The 16,933-nt window shown below is 32.1% G+C and overlaps 1 protein-coding gene across 3 annotated transcripts in view; it reads right to left on the bottom strand.

Moving 5' to 3' along the window:
* Positions 1-1,128: 1,128 nt before the first annotated feature.
* LOC130901410 (LIM domain-binding protein 2) overlaps positions 1,129-16,933 on the bottom strand; it is a 95,827-nt gene continuing 80,022 nt past the window's right edge. The window contains exons 6-9 of one of the 3 annotated variants that reach the window (XM_057812802.1): positions 14,796-15,005; positions 8,294-8,426; positions 7,771-7,898; positions 1,129-6,335 (exon numbers count right to left, since the gene is read on the bottom strand). In XM_057812802.1, coding sequence (XP_057668785.1) covers positions 6,057-6,335; positions 7,771-7,898; positions 8,294-8,426; positions 14,796-15,005 — 750 coding nt within the window. In that variant the 3' untranslated portion in view covers positions 1,129-6,056. Of the gene's footprint in view, positions 6,336-7,770; positions 7,992-8,293; positions 8,427-14,795; positions 15,006-16,933 lie in introns of those variants that run through there. The other 2 variants (XM_057812803.1, XM_057812804.1) reach the window with 2 other exon arrangements.

The raw sequence follows: 16,933 nt of genomic DNA, 5'->3' as shown, positions 1-16,933 counted from the left end.
ACGTCTGATTGTCGAGTAGGCAAAAACTGCTCTGGGTGAGATTATGTTGGACAACTCGGAAGAGTATCTGCCTTAGTAGTATCGATAAAACAAGAGTCAGATCAGCGACCTTTCTTCTATGCACTAAGTTCTCCAAGTTTGGGGTCCACTCTGGATCTCCTAGAAGTCGAATTGTTCTCTTCTGTATTTAGTCGAGCATCCTCAGGGTATTATGCTTGGAGGCCGAGCTTCAAATGTGCAAACAATATTCCAAAGATGGACGAATCTGGGCCTTATAGAGGATTAGAAGCTATTGTAGTGTATAAAGCTTTTTGGCCTTAAAGAGGGCTCCAAGTTTTTATGAAGCTGCCTTGACTAAATCGATCACATGACTATGTCAGGACATGTCGCTTCCAACCTCAACACGCAATAGTTACGTTGAACTGCCCATGTAAGAATATGCGCATGTTTCACCTGGAAAATGGACGTTCTGAGTCCATTTTGATAACGAGTTTGGTTTTTGAACAGTTTATTCTTGCCCCTACTTATCCATTTTGTAGCCATCACTATAAGTACTATAATAATGAGCCTTTTGGGAACACAAAATCTTTAATCGTAGTTATATAAGTTATTACAAAGGATAGTTTGGAAGACTTGGTATTTGTGATCATATCTAAGAACATCTTAAATTTCTTTAGAGTGCTGGAAAATTAATTTTAGAATAAAGAGTAAAACATACACTACTTTGAGTTGGCGCGCTACAGAATAAGGATATACCTTACACTTTTTACTCAGCTACTGGAAAAAATGTAAACTTCAGATGTCCCCATTATATACTTCGTTTCCTGCCAATTTCCAATACTGTAACCCCAACCAACGTCCATAACTGCCACGATTGCCGGTATTAGGAACGTGTGGAAAGTCAGAAAAATACATTTTTCATAATTTCTTATATCAAAGTCAAATCACGGGATATAATTTTCATTCCAAGACTTACCTTATCAAAATTCTTAGTTAAAAGGTTGGCTAAAACGAATAAACATAAGAACTAAATATAAAATATTATATTACATATATACCAATCGATCAAATTATCTAAATAGTCTTGAAACGCTAGAAGTAAATTCGATGAACAAAAAGACAACAGAATTTCACCATATTAATTTAATAATTAATTTCTAATCTTACACAATATACCTGGACAATTTTCTCTGTGTGTGTGTGTTATGTGTGTGTGTCTGTAAATGTGTTTCATAACACAAACAACATACAGTGTGATGTTATAAACTACTGTACAAATGAGCTGCCATTCAAAAACCTTTTTTTTTTTCGCATTCACTCATTAGAGGTACATATGGTGGCGGTTTCGAAAAGAAACCAATTTTATTTTTTAAATTGCACTGTTTCCGGTGCAAATAGAGACAGTCTAGGCGAACTTCGTGAACATATAAATATAAAAACATAAAAGCAAATAAATATTTAAAAAAAATCATAATATAAGAACTGCCAAAGTAACAACAGACTTATTATTTATGTTTTACATTGTATATTTAATATGATATGAATATAGAAAGTCGCAAGGCTATTTTGTGAAATTTACTGAATGAAATATTTTATACCATACCAAAATGGTACCGAATTGATAAAATTCGAGAAAATAAAAATTCAAATTACCTAAGTTTATTTTAGGATACATTTAAAAGGTTTTTAGTATAAAAGTGTAGAATTTAATAATTAAAAACTACCAAAGAAAAACAACAGTAAGAGATATCTTCTATTAATCCTCAATCCCCATGGTACTAGAAAAACTAAGAAGACAGTATAGATATGGTGAAAGAAGTAGTCATCTAGATCACAAAGGTAAAAACCTAGACTGGGGACTGAAGTTTAAGGACCACGTTGACTACCTAGGGAACATGACAAGGAAGGCAAGAATATTTTAAATACAAAGTATAGTACAGAGAATACCCGTGGTAAAATGGCAGAGCAATTACATCAGCATCACCAAAAAAAGTTTACAATAATTCCCGTTCGCACTTAGAGGAGTACTATCGTGGAAAGGATAATCATTTAGATGGTATTATTTAAAAAAAAATAAACTTCAGTTATTACTTTACAATTCCTTAGTTTTATTTCAACTATACCTTTCATATTTATTCTTTAATCTATTTTTTAAATATGCGCCAATCTATATATAAAACATGAAAAGATGAGGAGAAAAAGATTTCAAATAATTTGACATATTTGTAATAAACAATTTAGTTGTATGAAATATCAAAAAAACTTACAAGAAAATAAGAATTTTCTAATTAACTACTCGTACAGTAGCATAAATCCATGGGATTTAAGAAATTTCATTTTTTTACCTTGGGAAGTTGCAGTTACAATTTGAATTACAGCATTGTAACTGACAAATACATTAGTACTGTAATTGTTAATTACAAGGTAGATTTTGATCTTAATGTCACATTTAAACACAAAATTAAACGATTTTTAAATAACAACTGTTTTTGTAGTGTAGTAGATGATTTAATTTAATATTAACAAATAAATTAAATCAAACAATATATTCAATAAAATCGATAATCAAATAATATTTATATCATAAATAAAGTTCGCCTCGACTGTAGACTCCTGTTTGTAATGTCAACACTAAAACAAATCGTCTGTATGGTCCATTTTTAGCATTGTCAGCACAATCAAGTTTCAATTAATTTAGTATTTTTTTGTTTTCACTCTTAGCACACTGTCTCTTATTTTTCTTATCTCACTCCTAAAAGAAATCTTCGTCTTGCACTTCTTTAATTCTCTCGTCGAAAATAATTAAATAATGGAAAATAAAAACGTCACTGGCTATCTGTTCGAGTTACAAGAAATTTAGAAAATATTAAGCCTCCTTCATGGGATTCTATCAACATTTTTTTCAAATTTTATTAAAATGGTATTCTTTTTGTTAGATTAATTTTTTGTGGGATTAATAAACAAGTGAATTGTAGAATAGCATAAAAAGAAAATTTACTAAAAGTAGGTTTACATTTTTATTGAAGTTCATTAGATTTGATGACAAAAGATAGTAGATTGATAAACTGTCTCTAATTAGAGAGCTATTTATTGAAAATTATAAAAATTACCTTCTCCACAATATTTGCGTAGACGAGCAGTTGGAGGCTCTTAGAGAACTTTGTAACTTTAAACCCAGCAAATAGTAAGTTTTGTATGATTGATGCGAATTCTTCTTATTGTTCCAACTTCTCTCCTACTCAAAAAGTTTAGGGGCAGGTTAGAAGTAGATGGATGGATGTTATGTACTGCTCTTGGATGAGGGTTTCGAAGTTAGTCTTCAGATCATTGGTAAGCTGTGCTGGGATTTCAGTAGGATTGTTTGCAGCTTCTTTAGCATGGCATTCTTTTGGTTATTTATTTATTTATATTTATATACATTAAAAAAAAAATAAGAAAATGATAAGATCGTAAATTTTATCATTCTCTTATTGTTTGTAGTCTTTCGGTTCTTAATGAGTGGAATGATGAATGTTTTCATTTTGAATATTTATCTAAAAACTAATAAATTTGAAATTTCATAAATTATAATTTACGTTTTCTTTAAGACTCCTCTGGTTGTTGTTGTTGTTTTTTTCATTTTTTCATGAGGGAAACTATACATTTTTAATTTCCAATATTTTAAAAATTTCGTGAATTTCCTTATTCATTGAATCCTTTTTCAGTTCCTTTATTGAATTGATTGAAGATGTTAGATGTTTAGTTTTTAGTATCTTTCAAAAAAATATAAATAATAAATTTATAATTTCATAATTTTTGTACTTTTGGTTCTTTATACGTTCTAGTAACACTATGAATTCCACTGTTTGTTATAATTAATACGAATTGACATTTACTTATTCTTTATGACCTCGTCAGTTTTTTTTTGAGGAGGGAAATGATTAATTCCACAGATCAATTCTTCTGATTTAGTACAATTTATAATTTTATCGTAATTTTGTTCCTTTTGACCAATTTTTTGTATTCATATTGAAAATAATGTTGATTACCTTTACTCGTTTCCTGAATTTCTTGTAACTTCCGTTTTATACTTCAAGTATTTTTAATTCAATTCACTTTTAAGGAAACCGTTTTTTTATACATTAATATTTCAATAAAAAAACTATTTACATCATAAAATCTATAAAAACTTTAAAACACATTTATTGTTTAAAAAATCAACTTTACGATGTACCCCTTTGTATTTTTTTTCTGTTTAAATTACGTACACAACACAAGGGGGCGTAGACAGGTAGCAGTAGTCGGTTTAATATTGAAATATTATATTTTTAATGGAATTTAAAAGCTACTTTTCTACGCCCGTAAATTAAAAAAAAATACTCTCATGATACAATAGTTTGAATAAAGACAAAACAATTTGCTATTCATACCACATTTTTGCACTAAATTTCACCTACTCGATTATTTCTCAAGTAGACATTGCAGGGATTTTATTAAAATTTATTTTAAAAATAATTACAGCATTTTTTTCATATAAAAATGTTCAAAATTTAAATTTATTAGAAAATGACACAAATTGTTGTTAAAATGCTAATAAAATGACTAAAAAATGATTTATTTCAACTAGGGGAATAACAACGAAACATTCTCTAAAAAAATTAAGATTCATAAAATAGAAATTCATTTTCACGATAAATCTTCTTAATTTTAAGCCTCTTTAGATAGAAAATTAATTTTAAAAAACATAAAAAATTGTCATTTTGACTTATTTCTGTCGGAACGTCAATTTTTTACTTATTTCAAAAAACTTGATATCAATCAGAAGAGACCTAAAATCAACCAAAACATATTAAAACATTCTAGAAATAAAAAGAAATTAGAAATATATTTACACAAGGTGAGACATTATTGTACACAATATAATAGACTCAAGAACAGGATAAAATAATAAATTTTGAACATTTTTATAAACAATTAATATACAAATTGGTTGTTAGGGCAGTAAAAACATGCTCATCACATGAAATGACAAATTTCTTATTTTGAAATCAGTTCGATTTACCTGGCAGACCAAAAATCATTCCGTTCAACCACAAACTCAAACGGTTTGGTTATTTATTTATTTATAACAAAAGAAGTTGAAGGATGGAGTCGATATTTCAAAAATAGTAAAATAAAAAAAAACTATGTGAATAATGAATGAAATTCCCAATTTTGCCGAAATTTTTGTCAAAGCTTGTTCGTCATTAGAGAAGATATTCTCCAAAAGGAATTTTATCCTTGATGGCCCCCAACCCTCTTCAAATATTTCTGAAAATATTGATTTTAGAGAAAAAAGTTTCAAACACAAAATATAGCTCATAAATAGCTCTATAAAAAAGGTTATGTACATTTTTCACGTAAACTAAATCTTTTGGCAGTTGTGACCCAAAATATTTCAGTAAGAATGAAAGTGATTAATTTTTTCATGAACACTTGGAAGAGATCAGGTTGGGTTAATAGATTTGATTCCTGCTGATATATTTTGGGTCATAACAGCCAAAAGAATTAGTTTATGTGAAAAATGTACATAATCTTTTTTATAGAGCTATTCATAAGCCATATTTTGTAAAGATGAAGGGGGCTGGGGGATAAACGAAGCTTTGTTGGTAAAAATCCTTTAAGGAATTATTTTCTCTAATCAAGGAAAAGCTTTGGCGAAAATTACAGTAAAATTGGGGGAACTTTATCAAATTTAATTAATCACTGCAATTTTTTATCAAAATAACAAATTTGGTTCATATACAGGAAGTAGAACAATTTTACTATAAATTATAAAATAAACAAATATCTTGGTTGGCTTCAGAATAAATTTAAAACTTATTTAATCTAATAAGGCCATATATTTAAGTCGAAATTCATTTCTACTTCCGTATATTTTAATAAAAACATTGGTATACAAAAAAATGTCATTTTTTTTAGTCAAAAAAGTCCAATTTAAAAAAAAACCAATCTAACCACTGAAATACTTGAAGTACAATAAAAAAATACTGACTCGGAGATTCTCATTGTTTTTATAAAGAAAAAAAAAACTATTATCACTGGCTCACTGCCGGGGATTTTTTATCAGAGTCCTGGTTGGAAGGGGTATTCCCTTGTTGTGAACCGACTCCTCCCGGTCCGCCCCTATCCCCCACTCCCGCTCCCCACGAATTTGATCCTGGCATCGGCGAGTCAGCAGCGTGGAAGCCATGGTTGTCATGGTCTAAGGAATTGGCGGCGTCGTACTGGGTGTTTTCTAACCTAGTTATCAGTCGCTCATCTTCGTCTCCGAATTCTCCACCCATCAATGAAGGTTCACCCACAACCATCACATCCTATAATTAAAAAAAATCATCATTCCAACATTTCATCTTCATGCGAAGTTCAATTTTTATGATACTAACCTAATTATAATTTTTTTCACCATGATTGTTATGTCAAATTTAAACGATTGCTATCAAAAATGCATTTTTGAATGTAAGGTCATTTAAAGCTTTCATAATTTAATAATGTTGAATTAATTCTATTTGATCCGTTGGTAAAAATTAAAAATTATTGTAAAAATTACTTTTTCAATACATTTTGAGGATATGAGAAAATAATTAGAAAAGTGTCAAAACATTAGAGATAGAAATTTTCTACAAAATTATCTGGAACCACTTTTGTACATATCCAGATTTTGTGTATTTGCATGTTCATATTTAAACAATTCGAATTAAAAGATCGGATCTATCGCAGTGTGCGAGCAGAGCATGTGGTTCTATGAAGACCCCAGCATGTGCAGACCACTTGAAGCGTGGGGTGCCCAAAACGTACCCGCATACGCCCGAGGACCGACAACTGCCTGGACGACCGCGCAAACGATGGCTGGATGATGTCGAAGAGGATCTTCAGGAGCTAGGTGTGAGGAGATGGATCGTGATGACCGGAGAAATGTGGTGGACGAGGCCAAGGCTCTTTGAGGGCTGTAGTGCTTGAACAAAAAATGTAGATATTCTTCTTATTCTGACCAGAACTTTGTAGGCCACATCCAGTAGTTTTTGCAGAAGGTCTTGTCACCTTTCTTATAGACAGCGTTGATCTAATCTAAATTTGATAACCACTCTTTGTGTAAAATTTTTCTTATGAATCTGTAGATGCAGTTCTCTCTGTTCTTTTATTATTTTTCATTTTCCATATTTCACATTATACCTCTGTGCCTAAAGGTTCTTCTAGTTCCTTAACATCATTCTGTTCTACTGCCGGTTGTTCCACGAATTCTCTTGGTTGGCCTTTAATATAATATCAAAATATTCTACTTTATCTCTACAGTGTCCTTCTGCTCTCTTGGGTTTTTACCTTGTGCTCTTTCTTATTTCTTATTTTTTATTTCTTTACTCATATACTTTTCTTTTATCCCTTCAAATTACTCCTTAATGTGTTTATTTTTACATCAACATCCTCTACTTCTGGCTTTTTATTCAGTTTCGTTGTTACTATATCTCTTCCTATTTCTTCATTCTTCAGTCTTGTCCTTTGGTTTTTTTTATGTTTTGGCACCTTCTGAATCTTCAAGAACTGTTAAGATGACCATCAGTCTTTGATGATGATAACAGAGTAAATCTGAGTGTTGGTGTAGTGGTAGTGTAAACAGTGTGTTCGGTATCGAAGGGAAAAGTTCAGTTTTGTTTTTGGCACTAAATATAAAAATAGATGAAATAGAATATAAAATTATTTTTAAACATTATTTTGTGATTTAAAAAAAAATGATGAAAATTTCAACGTACATACCTGCGACGCTAAGGAAAAATTAGGCCCCGGAGATCTTTTTTTGTTTGGCGCCGGTGCTGCATTATTGGCCGCTCCTCCTGAATTCGATCCTTTCCTTTTTCGTCGTTTATTCGCCGGCCTTTGAGATTCTGTACGGACACAGTCAATTAAACATTCATCATCAAAAATTTATCTAATCACGTGCAAAAACTTGAATTTTGTCAGGATTCTTTTCATTTTTGCTATACACAAAAAAGATATTTCAAAATTAATCATCAACATTTTTAAGTAGACATTTTACAGCACTGAAGAAGTTTGACTATAACACTGACGAAACTTTCCAAAATAAAATTGTTTACGATATAAAAATGTGGTTGGGAAAAATTGTGGTGAATATGAGTTTTATGAAAATTATAAATTTGATAAAAGACTCACTTTAACGTCGTTCTGTCGTTACTAAATTATAAAAAAAAGGAAATAAGGTATGAGGAAAAATTTGGTAAAGCATAAATGAATAATCCTATAGTGCAATTAAAATTGGTACCTCTCTTACCCGGCGGCGCAACCATCCTCTGCCATTTCTGAAATAACGTCGTTTTCAGGCAGTCCCTGGGACTTAAAGCGTATGCCTTATGTCGAGACATAAGTTCCTGCATAGGTTCTAATATCACACATAACTGTAAGATAAAAAGAAAATAGTTATAAAAAAAAACAAGTATGTAGTATTATTCAAAAATAACAAAAAGACAACGAGGATACCACGAAGGCTTTATCTCTTTCTAGCCCCATACTCTTTTCCCAATGATGTTCAATAAGTTTGATACCTTTTTTTAGTAAGAATCGTCAAGCTCCCAAAAATAACCATCAACTGCCGACATCATCTCTTCATTGTTGGCAAGTCTTTGACTACCGAGCCATTTTATGAAGTCTGGGAAGAGAAAATAATCCTAAAGGGCTAAATCGGGCGAATAGGGTGCATGATGTAGCAATTCAAACTTTAGTTCATTAATTTTGGCCATTGCAATATCAGATGTGTGAGCTGACAACTGCTAGGATTCATCGAAACACGATCCAAGCTGGAAGTAGAGACCAAGTGCATTTAGGCTGTCCTTATCTCAATCAAGCTGTATATATCTACGATTTTGAGATACACTACCAAGAGTAATCGCAGGATCAGCTGATTATTTCCTGTAGCAAGCAACCTTAGTACATCAGGACCCACTAAATCTATCAAGAGTTTGACCATTGAAGATATCTTAGACGGCACCCTCAGGAAAAGATTTGAAGAGGTTAATATGAGAAGTATTTGAGGTTATGTATTAAAAAGTAACGGTTTTTAGTTATTTTTAAGCATATTGCACTATTTTTTTTTTTTTGGTGTCGACACGGAGTTACGTTTAAAATAGTTGAGATTATGAATTAAAAAATCATAATACGGCCAATATTTGAAGATATGTATTGAGAAAAAGCGATTTTTTTAATTATTTTTTGAGCATATTGAACATATGATTTTAATTTTAGGCTTCTTTGGTATGGTAATGAATGAATCGGCGATTTTTTGTTTATTTTAAACATAGGTTCTACTTTTTCAACGTTTGGCAACGAAGTAGCAGTTAAAATCGTTTGGAATGTGAATTAGCAATAAAAATAAAAGCAATCGAGAGATATTTGAGGTTATGTATTGAAAAGCGTTAGGTTTTGTTTATTCTAGAGAGGATGGATCCAGTTTTTGCTATTTTTGGTATGAAAACAAATTGACAGTTAAAAACGTAAAAAATAAAAATTAAGAAAATATAATGGGACCTTTCGAGAGATATTTAGGTTAATTTATAATAGGTTACATAATTTTACTACCAAAAATTAAGAGTTAAGTGGATAAAAAATTTTTGAATATGTGTTTTTTTACATATTTCACGATTCTGATTCACGATCCTAGTATTTTTTTAATAACGTCAAAAAAAATTTATAACATTTAGGTTTGAGCACTGACATCCCTTCCCTACCCTCTAGAATACGGGGAATATAGTTGCACTCATTCAACTTCAATGAGAAAACTTATTACTGTCTACATTGTATAGCCAAAATCTGGATACTGTAAATTTGAGCAAATTCTTGCATTTTGGCCGTTTGTACTATCCTGTGGGGAATTTTCCCAGATATATGAAACTCTTTGTTGCTGATTGGAGCTTCGATTTCAAAACTTTGTGCGTGATAGCATAAATGTAATCTTTACGAATTTTTTTTTTGACGTTATAAAAAATACTAACATCACAATTTGTTGTTAATAGATTACTTATTAAGTATTCTATGCAATAGTTATAGAAAATTTGCAGAAATTTTGGGGCTTCGATTTCAAAACGAATACTGCGCATCAGCCGTTCTTCAATACATAACCTCAAATATCTCTCGATTAGTTGTATTGTCATTACTGATTCACATTCTTTACGATTCAAATTTCCACTTCGTTCCAACGTATAAAGTAACCTAACCAAAAATTTTGGGGTTTCCATTTCAAAACGAACGATAAGCGTCAGAGCTCAAACGAAAACTTTTTGAATATTTTTTGGCGTCATAAAAAAATCTTGCAGGTCAGTTTTTTTGGTAATAGGTTCTTCATTAAGTATCCTTCGCAATAGTTGAAGAAAATTTGCCAAAATTTTAAGGTTTCTATTTCAAAACGAACGATAAGCGTCAGCGCTCAAACGAAAACTTTATGAATATTTTTTGGCGTCATAAAAAAATCTTGCAGGTCAGTTTTTTTGGTAAAAGGTTCTTCATTAAGTATCCTTCGCAATAGTTGAAGAAAATTTGTCAAAATTTTGAGGTTTCCATTTCAAAACGAACGATGAGCGTCAGAGCTCAAACGAAAACTTTATGAATATTTTTTGGCGTCATAAAAAAATCTTGCAGGTCAGTTTTTTTGGTAATAGGTTCTTCATTAAGTATCCTTCGCAATAGTTGAAGAAAATTTGCCAAAATTTTAAGGTTTCTATTTCAAAACGAACGATAAGCGTCAGCGCTCAAACGAAAACTTTATGAATATTTTTTGGCGTCATAAAAAAATCTTGCAGGTCAGTTTTTTTGGTAAAAGGTTCTTCATTAAGTATCCTTCGCAATAGTTGAAGAAAATTTGTCAAAATTTTGAGGTTTCCATTTCAAAACGAACGATGAGCGTCAGAGCTCAAACGAAAACTTTATGAATATTTTTTGGCGTCATAAAAAAATCTTGCAGGTCAGTTTTTTTGGTAATAGGTTCTTCATTAAGTATCCTTCGCAATAGTTGAAGAAAATTTGTCAAAATTTTGAGGTTTCCATTTCAAAACGAACGATGAGCGTCAGAGCTCAAACGAAAACTTTATGAATATTTTTTGGCGTCATAAAAAAATCTTGCAGGTCAGTTTTTTTGGTAAAAGGTTCTTCATTAAGTATCCTTCGCAATAGTTGAAGAAAATTTGCCAAAATTTTAAGGTTTCTATTTCAAAACGAACGATAAGCGTCAGCGCTCAAACGAAAACTTTATGAATATTTTTTGGCGTCATAAAAAAATCTTGCAGGTCAGTTTTTTTGGTAATAGGTTCTTCATTAAGTATCCTCCGCAATAGTTGAAGAAAATTTGCCAAAATTTTGGGGTTTCTATTTCAAAACGAACGATAAGCGTCAGCGCTCAAACGAAAACTTTATGAATATTTTTTGGCGTCATTAAAAAATCTTGCAGGTCAGTTTTTTTGGTAAAAGGTTCTTCATTAAGTATCCTCCGCAATAGTTGAAGAAAATTTGCCAAAATTTTGGGGTTTCTATTTCAAAACGAACGATAAGCGTCAGCGCTCAAACGAAAACTTTATGAATATTTTTTGGCGTCATAAAAAAATCTTGCAGGTCAGTTTTTTTGGTAAAAGGTTCTTCATTAAGTATCCTCCGCAATAGTTGAAGAAAATTTGCCAAAATTTTGGGGTTTCTATTTCAAAACGAACGATAAGCGTCAGCGCTCAAACGAAAACTTTATGAATATTTTTTGGCGTCATAAAAAAATCTTGCAGGTCAGTTTTTTTGGTAATAGGTTCTTCATTAAGTATCCTCCGCAATAGTTGAAGAAAATTTGCCAAAATTTTGGGGTTTCTATTTCAAAACGAACGATAAGCGTCAGCGCTCAAACGAAAACTTTATGAATATTTTTTGGCGTCATAAAAAAATCTTGCAGGTCAGTTTTTTTGGTAAAAGGTTCTTCATTAAGTATCCTTCGCAATAGTTGAAGAAAATTTGCCAAAATTTTAAGGTTTCTATTTCAAAACGAACGATAAGCGTCAGCGCTCAAACGAAAACTTTATGAATATTTTTTGGCGTCATAAAAAAATCTTGCAGGTCAGTTTTTTTGGTAATAGGTTCTTCATTAAGTATCCTCCGCAATAGTTGAAGAAAATTTGCCAAAATTTTGGGGTTTCCATTTAAAAACGAACGATAAGCGTCAGCGCTCAAACGAAAACTTTATGAATATTTTTTGGCGTCATAAAAAAATCTTGCAGGTCAGTTTTTTTGGTAAAAGGTTCTTCATTAAGTATCCTTCGCAATAGTTGAAGAAAATTTGCCAAAATTTTAAGGTTTCTATTTCAAAACGAACGATAAGCGTCAGCGCTCAAACGAAAACTTTATGAATATTTTTTGGCGTCAAAAAAAAATCTTGCAGGTCAGTTTTTTTGGTAATAGGTTCTTCATTAAGTATCCTCCGCAATAGTTGAAGAAAATTTGCCAAAATTTTGGGGTTTCTATTTCAAAACGAACGATAAGCGTCAGCGCTCAAACGAAAACTTTATGAATATTTTTTGGCGTCATAAAAAAATCTTGCAGGTCAGTTTTTTTGGTAATAGGTTCTTCATTAAGTATCCTCCGCAATAGTTGAAGAAAATTTGCCAAAATTTTGGGGTTTCTATTTCAAAACGAACGATAAGCGTCAGCGCTCAAACGAAAACTTTATGAATATTTTTTGGCGTCATAAAAAAATCTTGCAGGTCAGTTTTTTTGGTAAAAGGTTCTTCATTAAGTATCCTTCGCAATAGTTGAAGAAAATTTGCCAAAATTTTAAGGTTTCTATTTCAAAACGAACGATAAGCGTCAGCGCTCAAACGAAAACTTTATGAATATTTTTTGGCGTCATAAAAAAATCTTGCAGGTCAGTTTTTTTGGTAATAGGTTCTTCATTAAGTATCCTCCGCAATAGTTGAAGAAAATTTGCCAAAATTTTGGGGTTTCCATTTAAAAACGAACGATAAGCGTCAGCGCTCAAACGAAAACTTTATGAATATTTTTTGGCGTCATAAAAAAATCTTGCAGGTCAGTTTTTTTGGTAAAAGGTTCTTCATTAAGTATCCTTCGCAATAGTTGAAGAAAATTTGCCAAAATTTTAAGGTTTCTATTTCAAAACGAACGATAAGCGTCAGCGCTCAAACGAAAACTTTATGAATATTTTTTGGCGTTATAAAAAAATCTTGCAGGTCAGTTTTTTTGGTAATAGGTTCTTCATTAAGTATCCTCCGCAATAGTTGAAGAAAATTTGCCAAAATTTTGGGGTTTCTATTTCAAAACGAACGATAAGCGTCAGCGCTCAAACGAAAACTTTATGAATATTTTTTGGCGTCATAAAAAAATCTTGCAGGTCAGTTTTTTTGGTAAAAGGTTCTTCATTAAGTATCCTCCGCAATAGTTGAAGAAAATTTGCCAAAATTTTGGGGTTTCTATTTCAAAACGAACGATAAGCGTCAGCGCTCAAACGAAAACTTTATGAATATTTTTTGGCGTCATAAAAAAATCTTGCAGGTCAGTTTTTTTGGTAATAGGTTCTTCATTAAGTATCCTTCGCAATAGTTGAAGAAAATTTGCCAAAATTTTAAGGTTTCTATTTCAAAACGAACGATAAGCGTCAGCGCTCAAACGAAAACTTTATGAATATTTTTTGGCGTCATAAAAAAATCTTGCAGGTCAGTTTTTTTGGTAATAGGTTCTTCATTAAGTATCCTCCGCAATAGTTGAAGAAAATTTGCCAAAATTTTGGGGTTTCCATTTAAAAACGAACGATAAGCGTCAGCGCTCAAACGAAAACTTTATGAATATTTTTTGGCGTCATAAAAAAATCTTGCAGGTCAGTTTTTTTGGTAAAAGGTTCTTCATTAAGTATCCTTCGCAATAGTTGAAGAAAATTTGTCAAAATTTTGAGGTTTCCATTTCAAAACGAACGATGAGCGTCAGAGCTCAAACGAAAACTTTATGAATATTTTTTGGCCTCATAAAAAAATCTTGCAGGTCAGTTTTTTTGGTAAAAGGTTCTTCATTAAGTATCCTTCGCAATAGTTGAAGAAAATTTGCCAAAATTTTAAGGTTTCTATTTCAAAACGAACGATAAGCGTCAGCGCTCAAACGAAAACTTTATGAATATTTTTTGGCGTCATAAAAAAATCTTGCAGGTCAGTTTTTTTGGTAAAAGGTTCTTCATTAAGTATCCTTCGCAATAGTTGAAGAAAATTTGTCAAAATTTTGAGGTTTCCATTTCAAAACGAACGATGAGCGTCAGAGCTCAAACGAAAACTTTATGAATATTTTTTGACGTCATAAAAAAGTCTTGCAGGTCAGTTTTTTTGGTAATAGGTTCTTCATTAAGTATCCTTCGCAATAGTTGAAGAAAATTTGCCAAAATTTTGGGGTTTCTATTTCAAAACGAACGATAAGCGTCAGCGCTCAAACGAAAACTTTATGAATATTTTTTGGCGTCATAAAAAAATCTTGCAGGTCAGTTTTTTTGGTAAAAGGTTCTTCATTAAGTATCCTTCGCAATAGTTGAAGAAAATTTGCCAAAATTTTGGGGTTTCCATTTAAAAACGAACGATGAGTAATTAATTTAACTTTTTTATTTCGAAGTATATATAAAAAAACCAAAAAAATATGCAAACTAGTGTAAATCCAATAAAATTAAATTTAAAATCATTTTACTGAAATTGGTGCACTCAGTTATTGAAAGTTTGAGAGGAAAATTCGAAATAAATGGATAATTTTAAACTTACCCTCAAATAATTAAGCGTAGAATTGGTGATGCCCTGCCTTGTGATGTTCTTCGATAGTTGGTCCAACATACTGGGATCCTGTTGGGAATGCATACCGACTACCGTTCTTGGGATTAATTCTCGATGCGTCCTAACGGCGAAATGCCACGACTTTATCCTCATCAAGTCGTCGAAAGTAAATTCTAGAATTAAGCGGCCCTCTGTACACACCTAAAGCGAAATTAAATGAAAAATTTTCAAAAAAAAACTGCATACGTTATCAATTTTCGAGGCAATATTTATGAGAGATCAAAAAATCAAGACGATAATATTTTTTGTTTGGAGGAAACGTGAATAAATGTACATTTTATGTACTAGAATTTTCAAATATTAAAATATACCGTTCAAGTATCATTCATATTCAAGAAGCTGTAGGATTTTTTCTATAAGTATCATGGAAATTTCACAAAAAAGCACCACGAGGATATGATGTTCCGGAGAAATGTTTAATATAAACAAAGATCACTCAAAATTAAAGGCATTGATATACAATGCTAAACTGTCTGACGGCCGTTTCGATGACCAAGTTATAATCTTCAGAGACTGAAGGTAAACAATTTAATAAAAACAAATATTTATAGTTGGATAATCGGATCCAGCACTGCCCCAGACCACCCAGGCACTCCAGTAATCCGACGCGACACGACATACGAAAAAATAGTTACAAAATTGAATCAGTTTGCAAAAACTTTAAGAAAAACATTGAAAATTGGAGTTTCCTCAGGTTCCTGGTTCCTCCAAGAGCGAAACAGGCATACACCGATCGCAGGAGAAGTTCTCAAACAAAAATCCAGATTATTCTCCGCCAAAATTCTTGGGAAAGGTGATTTTCAAGCCAGTGAAAAAAGATGGTTTGAAAAATTGCTACGGCTAAGTATGACGGGCGAAAAACTCTCTTGTGATGCCGCAGCGGTCGACATAAAGATAAGTTTGAGAAGATCGTCAAAGAACTAAGACACTCCTGACCAAATCTATGATGCAGATAAGAGCGATTTATTTTGGCGGCTTTTTACTAAAAGCTGCAACAAATTGTCCGGGCCGTAAACTGAAGAAAGACCAGGATAAAGTTTGTGATTTCGTTTAGGATAACGAAAAATTCCGGGATATTCAAATATGTTAATCTACCTTTTCATATAAAACAATCATTTTACTACCAAAAGATTGGTACTTTTCGAAATAATCACTGAAGATATCGAGACATTTATCACATCTCTGGACAGACTTTGAAACTTGTGGAAATTCCGTAGACAAAGCAATAACCTGCGATAATCTTTAACCATTCTGTCAACTGGTTGAACCAGGTCATCTGAAACGACAGATATGCGTCTTTGGCCCCCTTCGTAACGCACTTCATTACGACCATCTTTAAACTTCATGCACAACACCATCACTCATGAAGTTTTCCCCATATACCCGACTCATTCTCCGATGGATTTCCGCTGCACTGTGGCTTTCAGCCTGTACAAAACGAATTTCACTTCGTAATTTATACTTGGCAGGAGCATTAATAATGGCGGACATGTTTACGTGCCTGTAGCCCAACGCCGACTGACGCCTGAATGTCAACAATGACGGAGTGTATGGTGCGAGAGCTTCGCAATTGCCTACAGCGCAAGTCCGCTTTCTTCTGTGCGCGTAGCGTCTGCACGGAGGTTGAAAAAAAAACGGCACTAGTATGATAATAATGATAATATGATAATGACTGGTTTTATGGAATATTCGTGTCAAGAGTAAAAAAATTTCGCAAGAAAATGAAATTGCCACAGAAGGCCCTGCTTATTTCGGATAACTGTCCTGGTCACCAAGAAGAATCGGAGTTAAAAATGTTCAGGTATTCAATTGATGTTCTTGCCCCTTAAAAGTAAATCTTCTTTTACAACCAATTGATCAGAATATCATCCAAAAAGTAAAAATGCAATACAAAAAAGCTTTGCTGTACAAGGTTTTGTCAAAGGAAGATAAAGCCCCGAATTCATTAAAAGAAACGGAACTCATTTGCGAACTTTTGGGAAAATCTATCCCGAAAAAGTCCCTATTTGTTCATGGAGCAACTTATAGCCGAATATGACATTGTAGAAGCATAGAATATAGAAAGGAAT

The sequence above is a fragment of the Diorhabda carinulata genome, chromosome X (assembly GCF_026250575.1).
Source record: "Diorhabda carinulata isolate Delta chromosome X, icDioCari1.1, whole genome shotgun sequence".
Lineage (NCBI taxonomy): Eukaryota > Metazoa > Arthropoda > Insecta > Coleoptera > Chrysomelidae > Diorhabda > Diorhabda carinulata.
Note: the sequence above shows the minus strand (reverse complement) of the source record. Positions and strands in the feature narration are given on the sequence as shown.